This window comes from Suncus etruscus, chromosome 3, assembly GCF_024139225.1.
Source record: "Suncus etruscus isolate mSunEtr1 chromosome 3, mSunEtr1.pri.cur, whole genome shotgun sequence".
Classification (NCBI taxonomy): Eukaryota; Metazoa; Chordata; class Mammalia; order Eulipotyphla; family Soricidae; genus Suncus; species Suncus etruscus.
In genome coordinates this window covers 44159424-44184130 of record NC_064850.1, presented here as the reverse complement: position 1 = coordinate 44184130, position 24707 = coordinate 44159424, and the positions used below count along the sequence as shown (strand labels likewise).

The following is a 24707-nucleotide window of genomic DNA, read 5'->3' as shown; positions in this document are numbered from 1 at the left end:
GAACACAAAAATACAATAAAAAATTCCTTTCTTACACCTATATTCATTGCAGCACTATTTACCATAGCAAGACTCTGGAAACAACCAAGATGTCCCTCAACAGATGAATGGCTAAAAAAAAAACCTGTGGTACATATATACAGTGGAATATTATGCAGCTGTCAGAAGAGACGAAGTCATGAAATTTTCCTATACATGAATGTACATGGAATCTATTATGCTTAGCGAAGTAAGTCAGAGAGAGAAAGTGAGAGAGAGAGAGAGAAAGAGAGAGAGAGAAAGAGAGAGAGAGAAAGAGAGAGAGAGAAAGATGCAGAATGGTCTCACTCATCTATGGTTTTAAGAAAAATGAAAGACACTCTTTTCTAAAAAAGACATAATTTTCAGAGACAAAAGAGAGAAGGGCTGGAAGTTCCAGCTCACGACATGAAGCTCACCACAAAGAGTGATGAGTTTAGTTAGAAAAATAACTAAATTGAGAACTATCCTAACAAAGAGAATATATGAAGAAATAGAAAGTCTGTCTAGAGTACAGGCGGGGATGGGGTGGGGAGGAGGGATATTTGTGACATTGGTGATGGCAATGTTGCACTGGTGATGGGGGGTGTTCTTTGCATGACTGAAACCCAACCACAATCATGTTTGTAATCAAAGTGTTTAAATAAAATATTAAAAATAATATCACCAAGGCAGAAAGTAAGTGAGGAGCAGAGGTGGATTAGAAGTAGCCCACGGCCGGAGAGATAGCATGGAGGTAAGGCATTTGCCTTGCATGCACAAGGATGGTGGTTTGAATCCTGGCATCCCATATGGTGCCCCGAGCCTGACAGGAGCGATTTTTGAGCGTAGAGCCAAGAGTAACCCCTGAGCGCTGCTAGGTGTGACCCATAAACAAAAACAAAACAAAACAAAACAAAACAAAAAAAGAAGTGGCCCAAGGGCAGAGGCAGAAAGTCTGGTTGCAGTGGAGTGTAGTAACTGTATCTGTCAGTACTGTGAATGTTGACACTGGTGGAGACACAAGCTAAAACTAAAAATACTTACAACTTGGGGCCGGAGCAATTGCTTAGTGTGGAGGGTATTTACTATACATGCAGCCAACCAGGTCCAATCCCTGGCATCCCATATGGTCCCCTGAGCCTGCCAGGAATAATTTCTTTTATTGGGGGGGGGGGAGTGGGCCACGTTTGACAGTGCTCAGGAGTTACTCCTGGCTCTGCACTCAGAAATCACTCCTGGCAGGCTTGGGGGACCATATGGGATACTGAGGATTGAACCCAGGCCTGTCCTGGGTCTGCTGCGTGTGAAGCAAATGCCCTTCAGCTGTGCTATCACTCTGGCCCCTGGAATAATTTATGAGAGGAGAGCCAGGAGTAACCCCTGAGTATTGCTAGGTGTGGCACCCAAAACAAAACAAAAAAATAAATAAATCAGTTACAACAAATTATGCTTCAATTTCCATCAAAGTTGGGAGCAAAGAAAATCTTCAACAACTACCCAGTATCCTTCTGAAATTTCCAGTCAACTCAAGACACTGGAAGGCTAAGAATTATAAACAAAAAAGACAAAGTGATCTTTAGGAGCAAATGGTCTTCATTACATACCTGGGACCCTCCCACTCCAACCAGGAGTCCCCTGGCAAATGTGGACAGTAAGAGGACTGTGTGCCCAGATTGGGTCTGACAGCAAGACAAAGCTGTAAACAAGAAAGCGCTCTTCAGAAGACAGAGCAGAGTGGCAGGAAGGGCATCTGGGCATAGCAGTAAGAAACATGAAAAGCCCTTGCAAGAAGGCAGGAATGCAGAAGGGAAAGACAAAGCCTTGAACACAGACAAGACTGAGCCCACTGGAAAGAGGTGTAAACACTGCATCCCCAGCTCTTAATATGAGAGTACCCAGATGCAAACTCCCAGAGTTTCTGCCAAGGGGAGCAGAAGATGGGCTGTCTTCCATGGAGGAGGAACCACCTTCACTGCTGGGGAGGAAAACTGGCCTAGCCAGTTCAGAGAGTGGTTCAGAGACAGCCCCCCAAATTACCACCTGCCACCAAGTCCCTGTGTGGGCCCCAGATCACAAGAGAGAGCATGGAGGTAGGGCATTTGCCTTGTATGCAGAAGGACAGTGGTTCGAATCCCGGCAATCCATATGGTCCCCCGAGCCTGCCAGGAGCGATTTCTGAGTGTAGAGCCAGGAGTAACCCCTGAACGCTGCTAGGTGTGACCCCAAAACAAACACAAAAAAAACAAAACAAGGGGCCGGAGAGATAGCATGGAGGTAAGGCGTTTGCCTTTCATGCAGAAGGTCATCGGTTCAAATCCCGGCGTCCCATATGGTCCCCCGTGCCTGCCAGGAGCAATTTCTGAGCATGAAGCCAGGAGTAACCCCTGAGCACTGCCGGGTGTGACCCAAAAACCACAAAAAAAAAAAAAAAAAAAAAAAAAAAAAAGGATCTCTGCAACCTGTTCAAGGCAGTGCAACCAGGGGCCATCATAGTGAGGGCTGCTGTGGGGGATGGCCAGGGGCCATCATGAGGGCTGCTGTAGGACCATCATGATGAGGGCTGCTGTAGGACCATCATGGTGAGGGCTTCTGTGAGGATGACCAAGGACAATCTTGGTGAGGGCTTCTGTGCGAATGACCAGGGGCCATCATGGTAAGGGACACTGAGGGGTGACCAGAATGACCTCCCACTAGTCTTCACTATGGTCATGATCTTCTACATGGTCCAGCCGAAGAGCTCACCCGTAGTCATACCTCCCTGTCACATCACTGCAGCACCTGGCTATGGTGGCACTGGGAAGGCACACAGCATGCCAGGATCATGTTCAGCACTCAAGGGGCACTGGAAGTTTGAGCCCCCAACCACACACTGGCAAGGCGGGTGCCCCAGGCCCCTGCCCTGTTCCTCTGGGTGCATTTTTCATTGCTATCATGACTTGACCTTGCTAATATTTTGAGTTCATTAGTGAAAACTGATCATTAGAGTAAAACTGAGGAAAAGCAAATGGATCCTCCCTTCCCCACTGGACACACATCACTGAATGTGCTGAAGCTGAGAGCTGGGAAAATAAAAGGCCACCATGCGCTTGATGAGAGCCAGAGATGAGACTGTGGGGAAAACTGGGCAGAACTGATGGTGATGCGTCCAGAGACTTGACCCAGAAACAGGCCTCAGGGAGCCATGGCCCTGGGCCAGCAGTGGAGTACCTAATATACACCTAGACACGGAAGGAACCTTGTACAACTACCGGGAAAGACCGGGAGCCTGCAGTGGGCCTCCGGGTATGGCCTGGACCTTGTGGGCTATAGCTTCCATGGACAATACACCAATGGGACACACTGATACTCAGAGCCGGGGGTAGAGGGAGTGTCCACGGTACATGCAGCCACCAGGAAGAAGGGGGCCCGCAGGATGGGGGGTTGTACCACAGAGCCAGAACAGAGAGGGGCTAAGGCTGCGATGGTGCTGGCACAGGGGGTGGGGTGTGGAGTGTCAGGCGAAACTAGCAGCCTTTTGGGTGGACTTAGAGATCTGCAATAGATGGCAATAAATGGCAGGTCACCTGATCATGGACAACTCGCAGGGCTGGAGAGATGGGATGCAGGGGGACAGTGACTGTTGCAGGTTACCACCTCGGCTTTAATCCCAGTATCATGTATGAACCCCCAACCGTCTGAGGAGTGACCCTGAGGCAAGGTCAACAGCAAACCCGGGGCACTGCCACTGCCACTGTGTGTGGCACTCAAAAAAACCAAAATACACACACTACATCTATTACAGCTGAGGAGCCCCCAGAAATGCTAGTAACCAAAGGCCGTAATTCTAACACATGCAAATGCCATATGATTACCTTCAGAGAGCCACATAGAATAGCTCCACTTCGGGGCCGGGCGGTGGCGCTGGAGGTAAGGTGCCTGCCTTGCCTGCGCTAGCCTAGGACGGACCGAGGTTCGATCCCCCGTCGTCCCATATGGTCCCCCAAGAAGCCAGGAGCAATTTCTGAGGCATAGCCAGGAGTAACCCCTGAGCGTCACAGGGTGTGGCCCAAAAACCAAAAAAAAAAAAAAAAAGAATAGCTCCACTGCCTGGAAGTCTCTGGCTTTGGCTGGCTGTGCTCCTGCTCCCAACTGTGGCCCCTCTGCTTTGGGCTGTCTCTAGGAACTGTCTGTTCCAAAATGTTCCCTGCTGGGATTCTCTCTCTTTTTGGGTAGGTGGGTGTTGAGTCACACCCGGCAGCGCTCAGGGGTTACTCCTGGCTCTGCACTCAGAAATTACTCCTGGCAGGCTCAGGGACCATATGGGATACCAGGATTCAAACTACCTTCTGTCCTGGGTTAGCTTATGTGCAAGGCAAATGCCCTAACACTGTGCTATCTCTCTGCCCCCCCCCACCCACACACACACACTTTGCTGGAATTCTCTGACAGGGGCTTATCTCTTTCTAGAGCCAGTGACATCCTGTTGTCTGGACGTGACTATGGATTTGTCCACGAAGTTGCCCACTGAAGGTTTCCTCCAGGATTTATGGGGTTGGCATTCCTGAAGAAAGTGGGTAGGTAGGGGCCGGAGAGATAGCATAGCGGCATTTGCCTTGCAAGCAGCCGACCCAGGACCTAAGGTGGTTGGTTCGAATCCCGGTGTCCCATATAGTCCCGTCCCGTGTCCCCCCGTCCCCCCCCCCACCCCCGTGCCTGCCAGGAGCTATTTCTGAGCAGATAGCCAGGAGTAACCCTTGAGCACTGCCTGGTGTGGCCCAAAAACAAAACAAAAAAAAAAGTGGGTGAGTAAAGATTTCCCATCACCCCAAATTCCAGCCTGAAGCCATATAGATTATGAGGGGGCAAGGTTGGTTTCCAAGGCTATGGCCTTCCCTAAACACACTTCTTTCATCTTTTTTGTGTTTGTTTGTTTTTAGGCCACACCCAGAGGCACTCAGGGGTTACTCCTGGATCTATGCTCAGAAATCGCTCCTGGCAGGCTTGGGGGACCAATGGGATGCTGGGGATCAAACCCGGGTCCGTCCAGGGTCAGCCACGTGCAAGACAAACAACCTACTGCTGTACTATCACTCTGGCCTTCTGAACATGCTTCTTTTTTGCTTGCTTGGTTCTTGGCTTTCTATTTCCACTTTAGAGAAGCCTGTGTTCTTTCTTGAATGTCTATACCTCTTTCTCCCCTCGTACATCTTTCTAAACAAGTTTTTCAGTTTAATAAAAATGATTGGACTGAAGCAATAGCAAATTGGGTAGGGCGTTTTTCTTGCATGTGGCCAACCAGTTTTCCATCTCCTGCATCCCATATGATCCCCCAAGCACCACCAGGAATGACCCCTGAACCAGGAGTAACCCCTGTGCGGGTATGGCCAAAAACCTACAAACAACAAAAATTAAATAAAATAAATTAAAAAAATTATCTTGCTTCGGGGCTGAAGTGATATCACAGTAGGAAGGGCATTTATCTTGCATACAGCTGATATGGGTCCAGTCTCTTAATATTCCATATGGTCCTCTCAGCCTGCTGCTGCTTGCGGAGAGATAGCACAGCAGCATTTGCCTTGCAAGCAGCCGATCCAGGACCAAAGGTGTTTGGTTCGAATCCCGGTGTCCCATATGGTCCCCCGTGCCTGCCAGGAGCGATTTCTGAGCAGACAGTATCCCCTAAGCACCGCTGGGTGTGCCCCCCCCAAAAAAAAAAAAAAAAGAAAAGAAAAACCTTCCAGACTTACTACAGGGCAAGAGCAAACTGCAGAGCCAATGTGGTCATGTCAAGAACAAAGGTCCGAGGGTGTCACTGAGCACTGGCAAGGACAAACAGCGGGGCAGTGAAACTGGGGTTCCAGGGAGATATGGGGCTATGGGAGAAGCTCAGGCTAGTGGCCTGATGATGGATGAGGCCACAGCAGGGACAAAAGGGGAGGGGGCCAGGAGAAGTGACACCGCTCTGTTCCTGACACCCTAAACCCACAGGGGACGGGATCCCTAGCCCTGGCTCTGCTCCTCAGAGCTCAGGTCACAGCACGAGCAAGAGCCAGAGTAGGGGAGGCTGTGCAACAGAGAAGAAGCAGGTCAGAAAGACAACACAGAGAGGACTCAGAAGGCACCGTAATGTGCCAGGTACCAGGTATGGTCTGGGTCTTAAGTGATGCTAGAGGGGACCATGTGGATCTCTAACAGGACACCTACAAGGACATAACGAAACTACAAAAGATCAAAAAAGAGAAACAAGAGTGAAGTTTCACTGGGGGGACAAAAGCAGGTGACCATGCTCTGAAATGCCCTCGAAGGCAGAGACCAAGGAAAGGGAGACACATCTTAAGGCAGGAACTGACAAAACGGAGGGAAAGAGAAGCAGAAAACAGAGCAGAAGCTGCCACCAAACACTTGGGACCCCAGGGAAAAAGAACAGGAAATGATGCCTGCATCTGGAACCCTGCTGCACCCTGAACCTGGGAGCTGGGGCGGTGGCACGTGCCTCAGGGCCTGAAGGGACAGACCTGATGACATATTGGGGACATGTACATCTGACCACACATGGGACACTGAAAAGGGGGAGAAAGCCAGAAAACACAAAACTGTTTCTTGCATTGAGCTGGAGCGGTGGAGCAAGTGGTAGGGCATTTGCCTTGCATGTGCTAACCTAGGACGAACAACGGTTCGATCCCCTGGCGTCCCATATGGTTCCCCAAGCCAGGAGTGATTTCTGAGTGCATAGCCAGGAGTAACCCCTAAGTATCACCGGGTGTGCCCCCCCCCCCCCCAAAAAAAAAAAAAACCTGTTTCTCCCACAGGTCCACAGACAGCCAGGGCTTAAAGGCCCAGGTGGTGCTGGGGAGCAGCTCTGGAGCTCCGTCTACACTCACCCTGAGCCCCACTGTAAGGGAAAAACCTTGAATCTTCCTAACGTTGCCGAGTGCTGGCAATGGCTGAGAAGACTGCAGTGTGTCACTGTCGGGAACAAATGAAAAGGGGTCAGGTGTTTACATTGTGCTGGAGGAGGGTAGTGCTAGAGGGGGTTGTTGGGGTGAGGAAGAGGAGAAAAGGGTGAGGAGAAGAGAAGAAGAGGAGAAAGCTTAGAATGCAAGTCTGCCTCAGAGCACAGACTTGGAGAATGCACATACCCCCCCACATGTACACATATACATATATATATACACATACATACACATGTGCATATATATACACACATGTGCACAACACATGCACAAGATGTTTGTTTGTGTTAATATTCTGAGAAAACACATTTTCCAGTTCTGTCCACTTGAGGCCGAGGAACATCAGCCCGTCTCAGAGAAACAAGACTGAAAACACCATTCCTCACCCACGGGTGTGTGTGTGTGTGGGGGGTATGATTAACCTGCTGGTTAGAGCAAAGGCCCATTCCAAATTTTCCCCCTCTTTCAGAGAAGCAAGATTGTTTTTATTGAATAAAACTTATTTAGAATGACGGCAGTGGAGATAAAGGGAAGAAAATACGTGTCCAAGAGAGAACTTGGGCTTCTCTGGAATGGAAAAAAGCAGAAAGACAGAGCAGACGGTGCTCAAGGGGGAACACGTGCCCAAGAGCAAAGCTCTTCATTTTGCTAAAGGGAGATAACTGGCCTTGCCAGTTTATTGTTACTAGCATTATTATTTTTACATTTTTGTTTTGATGTGCCACACCTGGCAGCGCTCAAGGCCTACTCTTGGCTCTGTGCTCAGAGATCCAATGGGGCACAGGGAACAATATGGGGTGCTAGGATCGAACCCAGGTAGGCCACATGTAAGCTAAGCACCCTAACTCAGTCAGTCTCTGTTCTGCGTTTTGTTTTGGTTTTTGAGCTGCACCTAGCTGTACTTGGCACCTTTCCGGTGCTGTGCTCAGGGATCACTCTTATGGGGCCTGGGGATGTAGTACAGGGGACTGAATTTGGGTCAGGCAAGGCCAGAACCCTCTTTGGTGTAGTAACTTCCTCATCCCATAACAAACTTCTCATGGATGAGAGATTATGGGAAATTTTGAGGAAAAAGCTGAAGGGCTTCCCAGAAAGTATCAGTCCTATAAGGCTGTATGGTGTGGCTCAAACAGGCAGGTAGCCAGGGCCCGGTGCCAACATAGTAGATAGATGTCACCACAGGTGATCAGGGCCTTAATGCCCATTCAAGAGAACACCACAGACAAATGTCACTCATGAGTGGCTGTTGTGTATGTAAATATTTTAGGGGATTACTATGTTGCTCACCCTTATCTGATTAGGTGATTGTGCCCTACCCTAGGGTGTGACCTGGCATTCTGCCCCCACCCTAGGGTAGGACCTGATTCTGCTTCCACCATTGGTTGGTATCTGATCCCACCATGGGGTGGGACCTGACTCTGGAGTATTAAGAGCAAGGGTCTGTGGAAGGTGGGAGCTTTTTGCTGGCTGGAACTGAATCTGAGTCTTTGGACTTCAGTTTTGTCCATCCAAATAAAGCAAATATTTCCACGAGCCTGATTGTCTGCGAGCTGTTTACCCGCCGTTTCACCTCAGAACCGTGGGCTAGACAGGGTGGCAGACGCGTGCTCCGAGCTGGAAGAAAAGGGCCTCATTCTCCATCCCTCCATCAGTCAACCTCTTCAGGGGCTGTCTTGCTACAAGTGGCCAGGGAGCTCAGGGCACAGGAAGGCTCGGGAGGAGGCAGAGTCCACTTAGAGAGGACCCACACCCAGGTGTATCAGCCTGTGCTCCATCCTGTCAATGAACCTTCTCAGGCTCTTTAGGGAGACTTGCACCCTAGAAGCAGAGGGACCACACAGAAGCAAGAGCACAGGCCCGTGGCCAAGATCAAGCCCAAGCCTGTGGACACCCCCATTTCCATTTTCCAAATCCAGAGAATAGCATCCCCAGGTTTCCCATGATAGGGTTGAATTTGGGGGCATGTGTCCCTCAGGGTTCATGAACGGAGCATGTAGCTGTCATAACTCTCAGGGATCACGGTCGGAGCATGCAACTGCCAAGACCCTGTGGCCTGCACACCAGGCGCGGTGTTACCTTTCAGGGGTGGGAGTTTCTGCAGCTCCCGGTTGTTGCTGGCGTTGAACCTGGATGAGCTGGACCGTCGGTCCTTCTTCACCATGGGTGGAGCATTGACCAGCACTTTGGTCTTACTGGAACCCGCGGAAGACTGGGAGACTACCAGGCTGTTCTTCCTACTGGGGATCTGCTTCAAACAGAGCACACAGCACACAAGGTCAGCACCCTGTGGCTGTCGCCGATGCAGGAGTACTATAGAGGGTCTCTCCAGGGCACACCCACTCCCCCCCCACCCTGCCTGGGAGCTGCCCTGCAGTAGGGAGGTGCCAGAGAACTGACATCCTGCCCGGTGGCCCCAAGGGTGTCTACCTCCTGCCTGCAGGCAAGGGGTCCCGGGTCCCAGACGCACATCAGGGATCTGAGTCTAGGGAGGGGACAGGTAGCCCTAGTGGAATGCAGAGGTTAGCTGGATACACACGCAGCATTATAGGCCAGAGCATGGAGGCCAGAGCAGGCCTGGGGGCACCGTGAGGCTAGCCAGGCCCCGGATAGGAAAGGCAGCTGTGCCCCCATCAGCCTGTCACATATGGCCTCCTGGGAGGTGTTACCACCTGAAAAGGAGCCATAGGAAATATTTGCCACCAGAGAAACCCAGATACCAGCTGGTCACCTGCAGGGGCAAAGCAGGCTGTGGCCACTGGGTGGGGAGGATGAGTCACAGGGTAAAGGGGGGGGGCGGGAATGGGGGTAGACCTAGCAGGGCAAGGTGCAGTTGTCCTTAGCTTAGAGCCAAGAGTGTGTGCCTGGAACCCTAGGCATGGCCCTCTATCATAGGAGCCTCCAGGCTGTGTTGGGGACAGCAGGATCACTCCCAGGAGACTCGACCCAGTTCAATGCTTGGGCAAGTGATAGGCACATATCCAGCCATGCTTAGGACATCCAGATCTTCTCTGTGCACCCCATAGTCACCCTAGCATACCAGACCAACAGGCCACCCTCTGGGACATCATCTGCCCCATCAAAGTGGCTTCAAAGCCCTGGGCAGAGCCCTGTGCACCCCCTTCATACCCCTTGGCAGTCACAGACACCCACCAATGTGATCCTGAGAGGCCCGTGACTGCTGCACGCCTCTGAAGGTCTTTAAGAACCCTTTATATTTTTCGGGTTTGGGGCCACACCTGGTGATGCTCAGGGTTTACTCCTGCCTCTGCACTCAGGAATCACTCCTGTCAGGTTCGGGGAACTATATGGGATGCCTGGGATTGAACCTGGGTCAGCCACATGCAAGTCAAATGCCCTCCCTGCTGTGCTTTTGCTCTAGCCCAGGAAGAACACCTTCACAACAACAGAGAAGTGGTGGCTGCAGTTCTGACACACAGGGACAAATAGGGGAGATAAAGAAGCAGGACAAACCCTGTGAAAAGATAATCTGGTAAAGGGTGATGAGCTGTCCCAGTTCAGAAGCTGGCGGCTGACCTCAAATGCACATAGAGCCATCTGGGCAGGAAACACTGATACCAGAAACTCGTGTTATCCCCCCTCCCCCCGCTTTATTTGAGGGTCGGGACACACCTGGCAGTGCTCAGGGCTTACTTCTGTGCTCAGGGTTCACTCCTGGAGGGGCTTGGGGGACTCTATGTAGTGTGGGGGATGGAACCTGGTCATTGTGGGCAAAGCAAGTGCCTTTCCCCCATTGTACTCTCTCTCTGGCCCCATCAACTCTTAGGATATGAAGGTCAAGCTTCATTCCCTGGGGTTCAACCAGTTTCTGAGTATAAGCACTACCACCAACTTCCATAAAAATCATAAAGGTGGGGCCAGAGTGACAACACAGTGGTAGGGTGTTTGTCTTGCATGTAGCTGATCTGGGACAGACCCAGGATTAATCTGACATCCCATATGGTCCCCGAGCCTGCCAGGAGCAATTTCTGAGTGCAGAGCAGGAGTAACCCCTGAGCACTGCCAGATGTGGCCCAAAAACCAAAAAAAAAAAAAAAAAAAAAATCATAAAGGTAAGGCCAGAGTAATAGAACAGCAAGGCAGGTATATGCCTTTCATGAAGCTAACCCAAGTTTGAGCCCTGTCATCCCATAGGGTCCCACGAGCATGCTAGGGGTAATTTCTGAGCAAAGAGCCAGGAATAACCCTTGAGTGCTGCTTGGTGTGGTCCAAACACCCCCACCCTCTGGGCCCCAGGGAGATGGTTTAATGAACAGGGCATGGGCCTCAAATGTACAGAGAGCTGACTTGGATGCCTAGTGTCCTGCCTGGCCTGCAGCACTGAACCATCCAGCCAGGAGCACAGCTAGGGAGCCTGTCTGCACCAGGGCCCCACTAGGAAAGGGAGACAAATTCATGAGCCTCCTAATGCAGCTGCTGGTGGGAAAAGCACCTAAGGAGAAGGGGGAATCCCTGAGCCTACATTCAGCTACACCCCCACAAACAGTAAAACAAGCACCTGGACACTGTGGCAGGGGCTGGCCCAGGTCAGAGACTAGATGATTGACTGGGAATATCAAGAGGAGGGAAATACAGAGTTGATGGGGTTTCAGGCTGGAAAGGGAGGTTTGGCAGGAGGGGCTGCTCTTAGGTAGCGGGATTTCTTCTGGGGCAATGGATAAAAATGTTCTGGAATCGTGATGAGGTTGCACAACCTGGGAAGACACAGTCGCTAATGGAAGTGGGTGTTTAACTGCCTGTCAGGTTACTCTGCCTGCACCTTCTCAGGAGAATAACCCCCACAGTGCTAGGCAGAGCCTGCAGGAGCAGGGGAAGCTCTCAGGAGGGCTTTTTGTTTTTGTTGTATTGTTTAGTTTTGGGGCCACACACAGCACCAGTTAGGGGTTACTTCTGGCTCTGTGCTCAGGAACCACTCCAGGCGATGCTTGGGGGACTCTATGGGATCACACCTAGGTAGGCAAAGTGCAAGGTAAATGCCCACCAAGCTGCACTATGACTGATTCCATAGGGAGGGCATGACTTTCTGATAACAGACCCTGGGGTCAAGGGCAGCAGGGACACAGGTAGGAGGACAGCATGGCCTGGCGCCGTCACCCTGAGAAGCACTCACACTTTCAGGCTCAGCAGGCCAAGAAGGTTCTGGAACTGTACTTACAGTGAGAAATAACGTACAGGTTTGCTCATGAAGTAGAACTGAACTAGAGGAGCCTGAGAGACAGGACATGGAGCTGGGGCCCAAGCTCTGCGTGTAAAGACCTGGGTTCATCCCCAGGAGCAGCCTGAGCACCGGTGTGGCTCCAACACTGATACTAAGTGACCTCCCAGAAAATATAAGGGGCCTTCTATTTTTTGTTTGGGGGCCATACCCAGATGATGCTCAGGGCTTCTGGCTCTGCTCTCAGGGATCACTCCTGACAGTGCTCGGAAAGAGCTAAGATGCCTAGACTCCAGCCTCTGCCATGAGAACTGATAGCTCAGGTGGTGTCTGACCCACCTATCCCCTGTGCCCTGCCTGTCCCATGTACGGCAGTGGGTGCTCTGAGGTCAAGTCAGCACAGGGGCTGTCCCTGGTCCAGGCACATCGTGGGCATCAGGGGTGACTCTGACACTCCTGGCTACTCTTCCATCTCCTGCAGGAGCTGAACTGCCTTCCCTTCCCCAGACAGGAGAGCAGGGGCTCCATACAGAGGCCCTGGCTTTGGCTCTAGGGTCTGCCCTGCACCCCACTGTGGAAGGACAATGCTTATACTGGGTGTAGGGAGCTCCCTTTTCTCCTCAGCCTCAGAGTGGGGGCTGCGTCTCCTGGGAAAAGGGACTGTAGAACTCCCCACTGGCTCAGAAGTGTCTCGGGATGCAGCCTGACGCCCAGAGTGGGGGCACCAGCTGAGCCAGTCCCCAGATCCTTCCTCTCAGGCCTCGGGCTCCACCAACAAGCCACAGACCCAGGCTCTGCCTGCTCTGCAGGTCTGATGGGGTCACTCAAATTCAAACCAAATGGATGCATGGGGGGGGGGTATAGGCCAGGGACCCCAACCAATCAAGTCACTGGGGAGACTCTGGTCTGCAGGGCGAGCTCCTGGTTGAGAATTGTGAAGCACAAGAAGACGAACACCTTGGGGCCACACACATGCCTCTCCACACACTGATGGGGGTGAGGCACGGGGACCCTTGAAGCAGACAGCCCTGCCTGGGCCTCAGTGCATCTGAGGACAAGGCACCACCAGATGTCTGAGGGGTAGGAAGCAGATGGCAGGTGGGGCGGGTGCAGCCAGGCAGAGGCGACCTCCATCTGGAGTCCGAACACGGGGGGGGGGGGGGGGGGGGGGCCCGCAGCAGAGGGCATAGGGCAGGGGACCCCAGAGCAGCTTTGGAAATGGAGGATCTGGGGGTAGCCTGGGGCTGGGAAGGAGGCCAAGGCTCGGGGTTCTGAGGTCCACTGAGCCCTGAGTGACCTGGGTGGATGGGAAGGATGGGAGGGACTCAGGAGGGACGGACAAGTGTCCCCAAGAAGCCATGGATTGGGAAAAACACCTCAGGGTTATGTGGGGACAGGATTATGCCTTTCTGGGAAGGTGAACTGACCCAGGGGACTCCAGCAATTGCAGCAAGGCACAAATTTGGCTACTACCACGTAGGGAGAAGAGCCTTGCCCCAGGGTTCAAGGGAGAAGCAGTTCTGCTCTACAGGTGGGCAGTGATCCCCTGGGGGCCTTTGTGTATGTGGGCACCCTTGGGCACTCATGTTTGGCCTCCTTCCATGTCTCATGGGCAAATTCTCCTCAGCACTGATGCGAGGCGGCGGCTGCACACGGTATCATGTGGGCAGGAGAACTGAGGCTCTCCTCCCACCCCCACAAGGGTGCCATCAGCCCCTGGAAAGGCCATTATGACCCCTCAAAGGGAGGATGTGCAGTGCAGGGAGGCACTATTGTTTCGAGGCTTGCCAGACAGGACCCCCAGAACCGTGGCCAGGACAGAAGAAACAACACTAAAGCCAGCCTGGCATGCTGCCCCTCACTGCCATGGTCACCCTGAATCTGGGGCCGTCCCCACATCTGAATATATCATAGAACAAAGGAATCAGAGACACCCCCTACCCCTACTCAGGACATCACAGACTGGACCTGTGTCTTCTCAGGGGTGAGCCAGGTGAACCTCTCATTCTGTTTCTGGTGAGGGTGGGGGGGCAATGGCCATGGGGCTGTGCATCACCCAAGTTGTCATGATGATGTTATCATAAGGCAGGAGAGGCCGACCCCACAGCACCCCATTAATTCCCACAGCTCTGATCTTATGCATCAGTCGGCCTATGGCCACAGTGGATGGAGGTGTAGGGGAGGGTATTAGCGGAGGAGGGTGCACTGCTGGCCACAGCACTGGGCCAGAAGTCACAGGTCCAACATGTTTCAGCAACCAGGACTGAGCTCCCAAGAATACACCCTTCTGGGCTTTGTCTTTCCAGCATGTCCCACAAGATGTCCAGAACACTAGCTCTATATATAACTCACAGAATATGTGCAAACCTTCACGTATATTCTGAGCGATCCTCTCCAAATAGACATGCAGCACAGAGGCATGAGACTGCCTCAGAAACCCAGGGAAGTGGAAACAGTAGGGAGCGGAGGCCAGGCTTCCCGCACCCAAGGCCCTGGGTTCCAGTCAGAGCCAGAAGCAAAATAAAAAAACAAAACAAAACAAAACAAAACAAAAAAACAGGAAAGGAAAACAGGTTTTTCAAATGCACTGATTCAAGGCCGATCTTCCCAGCCTACATCTTTACAGCCGACCTTGGGTGGCAAAATAAAGCTGAAGGAGGCTTGCCTTGCATGTGGCTGACCCAGGTTCAACCCTCGGCATCCTAAGCACCACCAGGACTAAGATTAAGTGCAGAACCAAGAGTAAGCCTTGATCATCACCAGGTGTGGCCCCCCCAAAAGCAAAACAAAAGACAACAACAACAAAAATAAAAGCCCAGGGTTGGAGCACATAGGGTAGGGCATTCGCCTTGCACATGACTGACCAGACTTCAATCCCTGACATCACATAGGCATCACCAGGACTAATTCCTGAGTGCAGAACTAGGAGTAACCTGAGTGTTGCCAGATGTGCCCCCTCCCTCCAAAAAAAAGAAAAGAACAGCCAATGGGATGCATACCTAACCCTCAGCCTCTGTAGTTTCATGGCCGGTATTTGAAACAGTCTCACAAAAGGTTCCCCACGGATATTTCTCTTGACAACTGCAAGGGGCCAAACAAGAAGCCTCTTAAGACACACTGCCTCCCCTTCTGCCTTATAGTCCAAGCTCATGTCCATCTCAGGCCCAAGCTGGGTGAATCCTGAAAAGCACAGGACACAGGTCCTCAAAGGCAACGACTCCTGTTGGGGCCATAAGGTAGAGGCATTCAGAGATTGTCCTGGCAGCAAAGGTGACATCCCAGAGGAAAAGCCAATCCTTGTTTGAATCCTGAAAATGGAGAAACATGGGCCCAGAAGGGAACGTGTGCTGAGGAGGAAAGATGAGAGGCAGCTGGAGGCTAGAGGCATACAAAGCACTCAGGAGGCCTCAGGGAGTCTTCCTTAGACCAATTTCTTGACCCCACAACTGTTTACTGCAAAAAGGCTGCACCCAAAACCTTAGCACAGAGGACAGGGGTGCTACTAAGCGGAGTATTCCCGGGCCCTGCCAGCTACATGCTTAGTCAAACCAAGGAGGGGGGCTGGACGATAGTGCAGAGGGGGAGGGTGCTTGTCTTGCATGCAGCTGACCTGAGTTCAACCCCCAGCATCCCATAGGGTTCCCGGAGTCTGCCAGAAGTGATTTCTGAGCTCAGAGCCAGGAGTAACCACTGAGCACTGCTGGGTGTGGTCCCAAAACCAAAATCAAAAAATAAGAAAGAGGGGTTCTGCCTCTCCTACCACCTGGGGAGGTGGGTTCCCAGATACACTAGTAAGTCAGACAACAGGGGACTTGCCATTCTTCCACAGTGGTCTTCTATAAACTGTTGTGCTTCAAACAAATAAACAAAAAAACAAACCCACCAACCAAAACAAAACCACCAGCTACTTTAATTTTGTTTTGTTTTTGAGCCACATCCAGAGTATTCTTAGCTCTGGGCTCAGAAATTACTCCAGGCAGTGATCAGGGGACTCTATGGGATGCCAAGGATTGAACCTAGCCCAACCATATGCAGGATAAGCGCCCTCTCTGTGGCTTGCTCTCTCCAGCCCCCACAGAAACTCGGAAGGGCAGTAGGCGAGGGTCTCATTGCTGCTGCATCAAACTGCATGAATATTCCCGTTCTAATTTCTGAGACACTGACTTTGAGGAACTTGCCTGGAGTTTCCGGAAACTCCGTGGGCCTCTCACTAACATACATGAGAGCACCCCAGAGCCTGTCAAGAAAGCACACAAGCACAGGCAAGTGCCTGGCATGATGGACAGAGCATTGTACACTCTGGGCTGGGTCCTTCTCCCAGTGCTCAGTAGAGGTGTGTGTCCCACAGGAGACACTTGGCACAACTGGAGACATTTCTGCTTGGAGGACTGGGGAGTTGCGGTGAGGAGCATGTGGAGATGCACAGGGTGGGGAAGGAGGTGAGAACAGCACCAGTAGCCAGGCCCGGTGAGAGCAGGGACATCTAGGGATGTCCGGGGAGGCCCCAGGACCCCTCCTCCCCCCACCTCTTGCCTGTAGCTCTGATGGGGCCTTCCTCCAAGCACAGTGGGCAGGCAGAGAGGCCCTACCGGTCAGGCCCTCTGAAGTGCAGCAGGGTTTCCCCATGCCCCCACTGAGCCTCCATCTGCTCTCCCGACCTCCCCAGGCTCTCAGCAGAGGCAGAGACAGGCCAAGGGGTAGCTGGGAAGCAGGCGCTGAGCTGCATCCATGTGCAGAGAGGTCAGTTTGCGCTTTCAAACAAGTCCCTAAGGGCTCCTGCGGGGTCTGTTCTGAACCTCACAGAGCAGGAGTTTGGATTGTAAGGGTTGGTGTTGAGAGAAGGCTGAGGAGCTCAGATTGGAGAGTTGGGAGGCTCTCAGAAGAAAGCGTAACTGCCTGGTGAGCATGCCCCAAAAGGTACATATAAAGGCCCATTCTTGCCCATAAACTCACTCAGGAGGAAAGTGAAGAGGAAACGTCTTCAAAATGTACAGTCAGGGGGCCGGGTGGTGGCGCTAAAGGTAAGGTGCCTGCCTTGCCTGCGCTAGCCTTGGACGGACTGCGGTTCGATCCCCCGGTGTCCCATATGGTCCCCCAAGCCAGGAGCGACTTCTGAGCGCATAGCCAGGAGTAACCCCTGAGCGTCACCGGGTGTGGCCCAAAAACCAAAAAAAAAAAAAAAATGTAGAGTCAGAAGTTTGGGAAAAGGTGTTTGTCATAGGGACGAAGCAACAGCACAGCAGGGAGGGCAGTTGCCTTACACACAGCTGACCTGGGTTCAATCCCTGGCATACCATAGTTTAGCTTCCGAGCATACCTTCCTTCCGAACATACCAGTTTTAATATCCAGAGCACACACCGGGTTTTCCCTAATCTTCTTACCCAGTCTTCCCTAAACACAGAAGCACATACCCTGTTGTAATCCCCTACCCGATTGGCTGACACAGTCCACACCCTACTCTCCTCTAATATAAAAACCATTTCCCACCTACAGTAAACTGAGTAACTCTCCTTAAGTGGCTGGTAGATGCTTCTTTGTGAGTGCTCTAATCACCTGAGATCTGACCACCAGTGACTTCTACATCTTGGGATCTGAACTTACCAGCTTCATTTACAGAAAAGGGTCCCCCTATCATAGCCAGGAGTCATCTCTGAATTCAGAGTCAGGAGTAAGCCCTGAGCACTGCTGGGTGTGGCACACACACATCATAAAAATATGTCCATCTGGGGCCGGGCGGTGGCGCTGGAGGTAAGGTGCCTGCCTTGCCTGCGCTAGCCTAGGACGGACCGCGGTTCGATCCCCCGGCGTCCCATATGGTCCCCCAAGAAGCCAGGAGCAACTTCTGAGCGCATAGCCAGGAGTAACCCCTGAGCGTCACAGGGTGTGGCCCAAAAACCAAAAAAAAAAAAAAAAAAAAAAAAAAAAAATATGTCCATCTGTGAGGCCAGAGATGTGGCTCAAGTGGGAAAGCACAAGACCAGCATATGTAGGACTGGAGCCGGAAACCTTCGTGACCCCACAACAATGGAGAGAGTGACTCAAGCCAGCAACAGGTGCTCCAGGGTCACTAAAAGCTTCTTAAACTCTAGCTCTCATTCCTACAACAGTTCTAGCCACCTCTACATGGGACCTTGGAGACATGGGTTGGAGTTGGGATACAAAGGGGCCAACTGGGGAGAAAGGAGGCATCAGTCAAGACGGAAGCTATAACAACAATGCAGGAACTGGATAGCAGGGCTATCCCTTGCTCCCAACCCGACTGCCACCCATCCCTTAACATGTGCGAAACACGGCACCTCCCAAGGGGCTGCCACATTTGTCAAAACGGAACTGCAGCACGAACAGATGGATTTAAAGCCACAGACACTATCTCCCGATCTGGGCCTCCAAAACTGACTGGAGAAATCTCCCAAGATGCTCTGATGCTTCTAATTCTCCCTACGAACTGGGTATGTTTCCATAATTTGGGGGCTACACCGAGAGCAGCTGCTCCGAGACAGGTCCCTCTGTCCACGTCCCAACTCCTCTGCCTCCCTTGAGTTGCCAGCCCATCTGCAGTCTGTGTCCTGGCTCATCTTGGGACCGGGGACGCCCCAATGCAGGACTTTACTCACAGACCACAAAGGAGGCAGCAAACTAGGCTGCAGTGTGAGATCAGCTCGAGGGAAGAACTGGGGGGGGGGCAGCCAGTGGCCACCCACGGGGTGCTGAGGGGAGCTAGAACAATGAAGGGGCAGGTGCCCCTATCTGGACAACTGGACTATGCAGGCCTGATGGGAGGGGGCGGTCAGCAGGCCTCTATGGTGCTTGGCAGCCTGTGGCTATGAGAGGTTTTCTCAGGATCTCTGCATGGGCTGAGATGGAGGACATGCTGAGTGTTTCATGGTCAAGGCCAAGAGGATCTATTCTGGCCACCAGGCTCAGTGGGCTAAGATGGGCAAAAAGGAACCAGCCATGCGCCTTGTTTCTCTGTGATATGAGCAGAGAAAGGAGAAGTGGATGATCAAAAGAGGCTCTGGGGCAGCAGTTTTCAGAGATCAGGGAGCCCCAGAGCAACGGACAAAATGAAGAACAGCCCTGGTGGAGGGGACAGAGCACCACCAGGAGGGGTGTGGGAGCCATGGATTCGACAGGGCTGCGCAATCCCCAAACCTGCCAGCTAAGGAACCTCAGGACGCAACAGATTTGCTGGAATGAACAGCCGGAAGAGGGAGGCCGAGGGAGCGCCAAGTAAGACCGAAAGTACGCAGGGGACAGAAAGGCCTCCTGAACTGGGTTCCTTCTCTTCCATTCACACCAGTGCCTGTCATCTGTGATAAGACCTGGCCCGTGGGGACCCCACTTGGTAGCATCAGACAGGAAGTCAGTGCCAAGTGCCACTTGGCTTGCCTGGGGCCCACAAAGCTGAGGCCTATCAACCTGCACGGTCCAGGTAACAGCTGGGGAAGGCAGGAACGGATAGAGCCAAGACCCAGGAGAGTCCTCAGAGCACAGGACTCAGAGGCTACCAGGTCAACACTATCCCACCCGTGCAGCATTATTACCCCCCTTCCCGCCCCCATGAGCCTGAACTCAAGAAGCAGAATGTTCCAGGCCTGAGAGACGGGGAGAGGTTAGTTAAAGCCTTGCATGTGGCCCACCCAGATTCCCTATGTGCTCCCACCCAGCCCTGCCATAGTGATCCTTGAGCACAGAGCCAAAAACAAGCCCTGAGCACCATCGGGCGTGGCTTCCCTGCAACCCCCAAAAGAAGCAACTTCAAAAGCTGGCTAAAGGAGAAGAAAAGGGGAACAACAGAAAAAAAAAAAAAAAAAAGGCAGATGTAGGGATGCCCAAATATCCCAATAGGGCCAGGAGACAGACAGACGGGAACGTTAGTCGGGACAGCAGCATTAAGGAAAGAAGACCCAGGCCATGCAGGGGGGAGGAATGTCAAGTCTAGGCAGCAGGAGGTGGGGGACTGCCTCAGACACCCACATTTTCCCAAGGAAGCTACTACCAAGTAGGCCAAGTAGCGGAGAAGAGGGCGGACACTGGGTGGCCACGCAATCCATCCCCCTCACCTAAAATCAGAAGGCAGGCAAGGGAGAGAAGTTACCTCTGGATCTATGGAGTCAATTCCTTCCTTCCCGGCTTTCCCACTTTTCACTTTGGGTGGCTCCTGGGGGGGGAACATCAAGCAAGCAGCATTAATTAATTAATTAATTAGGCATCTGCAGGGGGGGGGGGAACAAACAGGTCAGCGAGCCTGGGGCTTTCTTTGAACCCGACCCGACCCTGCCCCGGCGGCAGCGCACCCCTGACAGCTCAGCTCGGTGGCTGGGTCAGGGATAGGGTGGGGGATACCTTGAAGCCGACAGGCCCCGGAGATCCAAATGCCAGCAGCGCTCCTGACATTTGCAGAGTCCCCGTCGCCGCCCGCCCTTCCCTGCCACCCCCCCAGGGCGGGCCGGCGGGGCTTTTGGGGGATGCTGGAGGAGCCAAACGCACCGGCTCGCCACGCTGCAAACGCAGCACGCCAGAGCCCCCACGGCCGCCCGGCACCCCCGGTCCCGGTCCCCGGGCGGACACTCACTTTCTCCTTCTTGTTTTTATTCGGCATGGCTGGTGCGGCCGCCGCCCCCGCCGCCTGCCCCCCGCAGCCGCAGCGCCCGCGCCCCGGCCGTCGCGCCCCCGCAGCCGCCGCCGCCGCCGCCCGGGCACCGAGTCGCCCGCCCGCTCGCGCGTGCCCCTCCCCAGGCTCCCGGACGCTGCGGCAGCCGCGGCGGCGGCGGCGGCGGCGGCGGCGGCGGCGGCAGCGGCAGCGGCAGCAGCAACGGCGGCGGCGGCGGCGGCGTCGCTAGGCCCCTCCCCCGGCCGGGCCCGGCCCGGCACAGGCCACGCCCCTCACTCAGACCCCGCCCCGATCCGTCGCAGAGCTCCACCCACCGCCTAGGCTCCGCCCCAATTACTCAACCGCGGGGCCCCGCCCCGTATTAAGCCCCGCCCCAATCAGCCTCCTCCGAGCCCCGCCCCTGCTCAGGCCAGGCCTCCGTCAGCCGCCGAGTCCCGTTCCCTCTCAGACTAGGAAGCCGTCCCGCCGTCCCGGCCCCTAGCCCCGCCTCTCCCTCGATCAAGCCCCGCCCCCTCGAGGCCCGCCCCGCCCCGCCATTGGCCGCGGCGCCATCACGTGCCTTAATAAACTTCCGCATCCCACACACATAACACCCCCCACGCCCCGCCTCAGCGCCGTGTTCGGCCTCGCGTCTTCCTGCTTGCAGGCTGTGGCGACGGCAGTGACGGCGACGGCGGTAGCGGAAGCCGACCGGAAGAGCTACTCTGAGCGCGGCTGGCTGCGGCTTGCGGCCGGCCACGGGCTGGTCCCCGCTGTGGAGGCGCGGGACGCTCCGGAGCGAGCAACGGCGAGTGAGGCGTGGGGAGAGACACAAACCGTTTCAGTCAGTCAGACAGCAACGACTTCCGCATCGTGCGGCGAGGTGCGACCCGCCTCCTCATCGCGCCGCGGCTCTCGCCGGCGACTGAGGCGAGGCGCGCCCCTCAGCCGCGCTAGACCTGCGGTTTCGCAGAGTCCCACTGGCCCTGCCCATATAAGGACACGCCTCCACCCGTGGCCACGCCCCCTGAAGGACCTTCTGGCCCCCCCCCCGCCGCTCACCTTTCCCTTGGTCCCGCCCATTCCTCCTCCGTCCCTCTGAGGCCACGCCCATCGCCGAGGCCACGCCCCTCCCATCGGGAGGTTCTTTGGACCCTGGATTGATGGTTTAATCAAATAGTTCATTTAATTGCCTGAGGATCGCTTCTTTTGATTTGTTTTTGTTTGTTTCGGGGCCACACCCGACAGCACTCCTGGCAGTCTCAGGGAAACTCTATGGGATGAACCCCCGGGTCGACAGCGTGCAAGGCAAACAAATGCCCTATCCACTGTGCGATTGCTTTTTTTTTTTTTTTTTTTTTTCCGCTTTAAGGGTCACACCCGGCAGCGCTCAGGGGTTCCTCCTGGCTCTACACTCATAAATCGCTCCTGGCAGGCTCGGGGGACCATATGGGATGCCGGGATTCGAACCACCGTCCTTATGCATGCAAGGCAAATGCCCTACCTCCATGCTATCTCTCTGGCCCTGTGCTATTGCTTTTATTTGGTTTTAAGTGATGTGAGAAATTTCTGCCTTATGAGCAGCAGGCACGCCAAATTTCCCACCTCTATTCATTCTGGGGAAATGAGTTTTCTCAGGGAAGAGTTTTAATTTTTTTGATCAAAAAATTAGAGGTGACAGTAATAATGTGCTTGGCTGAAAGACTAACTAGGTCCGGATGGATTCCTCCGATTCCCATGAGAAGTGCTGGCGCCTGTTCCGTCATGGTTAAGGAGCTGTGTCTTTGATGGGCCTTTACTTGGGTTCTCCCTTTTGGAAAGTTACTGGCTACTGCCACTTTCAGTTGGTCTGACCTGCTCTGTGATGGGAAAGGTAAGGCTAAAACCAGTGTGTCATGGGAGGACCTGAATGCAAGTTCTGCTTACCGGGTGTAGACCTGCTCTCTGAATGCCTGCAAGTTGAACTGGGGTCTCAACTTTTTGTGCAGAAGTAAAAGGGATTTGATTAGTTTATTTGGGGGGGGGCACACCCGTTTGATGTTCAGGGATTACTCCTGGCTACGCACCCAGAAATCGCCCCTAGCTTGGGGGGACCATATGGGATGCCAGGGGATCGAACCTCGGTCCTTCCTTGTCTAGCGCTTGCAAGGCAGGCACCTTACCTCTAGTGCCACCTCACTGGCCCCGGATTTGATTAGTTTTAAGTGGCTGTTTCTCCCAAATAAAGAATTTTAGGGGCCGGCGAGGTGGCGCTACAGGTAAGGTGTGTCTGCCTTGCAAGCGCTAGCCAAGGAAAGGACCACGGTTCGATCCCCCGGCGTCCCATATGGTCCCCCCAAGCCAGGGGCAATTTCTGAGCGCGTAGCCAGGAGTAACCCCTGAGCATCTAACGGGTGTGGCCCGAAAAACCAAAAAAAAAAAAAAAAAAAAAAGAATTTTAAAATGGGGATGGTGGAACACTGTTCCTGGTACTGTTCCTGGTTAATAATACTTCATTTTAGGGTAAAGTCTCTGCTTGTCAAAAAAGACAAACCTGAAGCTATTGGATTAGCATCAAAGAGCACATGGCAGATGAGCTTCTCCATGCCAGCAGGGGTGGCTCTGTCTAGCACTCGCTCTGCCTACGCAGGCTTTTGGATGCATCCTGGGTCCCAGACATGTGCAAGGAATGCCAGGAGAATGAAACACCCTTGTCTTCAAAAAGGCCACAACCTTAGGAATGGACAAAAAATCCCAAAGTACATGCTCTGGAGGACCAATCCTGGAAGATGATCTGTCTGGAAGGACAAAGGCCCTAAATAGAGAAGTGTTTAGTCTCCCTGGGTCAGCAAAGTAGAAAGGGCCGCCCTCTGTCCTCTTGCAGCCAACCAAGGTTCTGTACTGGGATTTGCTTGTCACTGGGACTCCCTGAAGATGTTGAGTCGACTGTAGTATTGGGGCCCTCTTCTGCACTTACAAGATATCTAGGCAAGACTGCTGGGATGAGGAAGGAGGGAAGGAGGAGAGCAGTCAGGTTCTAGTTGTGACTCAGATGTGTGCCTGTGAGGCATCTCTGGTAACTGAAGGAAGCAGGACCCCAGACATAGCCAGGAGGGGACTGGCAGGGTAGGTGGGGAGAATAGGGTATAGGTTCTCACTCTAAAAAAGATAATTCTTCTTTGCATGTGTTTGTCTCTCCTGGGCTGGAAGTACCTTTGGGTTGGCCCCCTCCCCCTTCCTGTTCTCCACCCAAGAGCATGGTTCTACTCTTCCCAATAAGGCTTGGATCAAAAAAAACTTCCGGTTTTGGTCCCACAGCTAGCTTGTCTTCCTGCCAGTACCCTTTGCTTGCTTGCAGAGAGCCTGTGGTGGAAGTTCCTAAGCCTGTTTTATTTCCCTAGCCTGTGGATTATTTCCTGTGTCAGCGTTTCTTCCAGACTCGTGTTCCCCAATACCTTGGGACTGGGGCATAAGGGTGGGACTGGGGCATAAGGGTGGGAGGTGGCAAGGAGGCAGGCCAGGCCCTCTGTTTTGTGTGAAAACCATGTCTGCTCTGTATGTTGGCACATGAAGTTTCAGAGATCGTGTGTGTGTGTGTGTGTGTGTGTGTGTGTTTGTGTGTGTGTGTGCGCGCGCGCGCACGCTGTGGAGGGATTTCTGGCCAACCTGGCCACATCTGAGGGTAAGGACAGGGCAGGCCCCAGAACCAGCTAGCACAGGACTACTCTGAAGACACAGAGGCATGTGAACAGAGGAACAAGAACAGTGCCATCTCCCTGGCCATGAGTTTGCCCTCATGGAGCCAGATTGGCAGCTGCTCATGAAACCCTCTGATGGCTGCACCATTCACAGGCCCACCACAGATGCGGGGGTCTGAATGACCACTATGAGTGACTCTTTTGGTGTGAATAAAGGCCACACAGTGCCCCTGGCCTCTGAGACACTTTGAGAGGGTCCCTGCTGCCCCAGACGAGACTGAGTGTGGACCGCATATAGAGCCCAAGGCCACCCTCTGCCCCATTAAGGACC

At 53.4% G+C, this 24707-nt stretch overlaps 1 protein-coding gene across 3 annotated transcripts in view; it reads right to left on the bottom strand.

The window, feature by feature from the left end:
- PPP2R5C (protein phosphatase 2 regulatory subunit B'gamma) overlaps positions 1-20760 on the bottom strand; it is a 90461-nt gene extending 69701 nt beyond the window's left edge. For 2 of the 3 annotated variants that reach the window (XM_049769823.1, XM_049769820.1), the window contains exons 1-3: positions 20682-20760; positions 20205-20267; positions 9009-9180 (exon numbers count right to left, since the gene is read on the bottom strand). In XM_049769823.1, the coding sequence (XP_049625780.1) occupies positions 9009-9180; positions 20205-20267; positions 20682-20708 (262 nt within the window). In that variant the 5' untranslated portion in view covers positions 20709-20760. The remainder of the gene's footprint in view (positions 1-9008; positions 9181-20204; positions 20268-20681) is intronic. The other variant, XM_049769821.1, reaches the window with a different exon arrangement.
- Positions 20761-24707: the final 3947 nt, after the last annotated feature.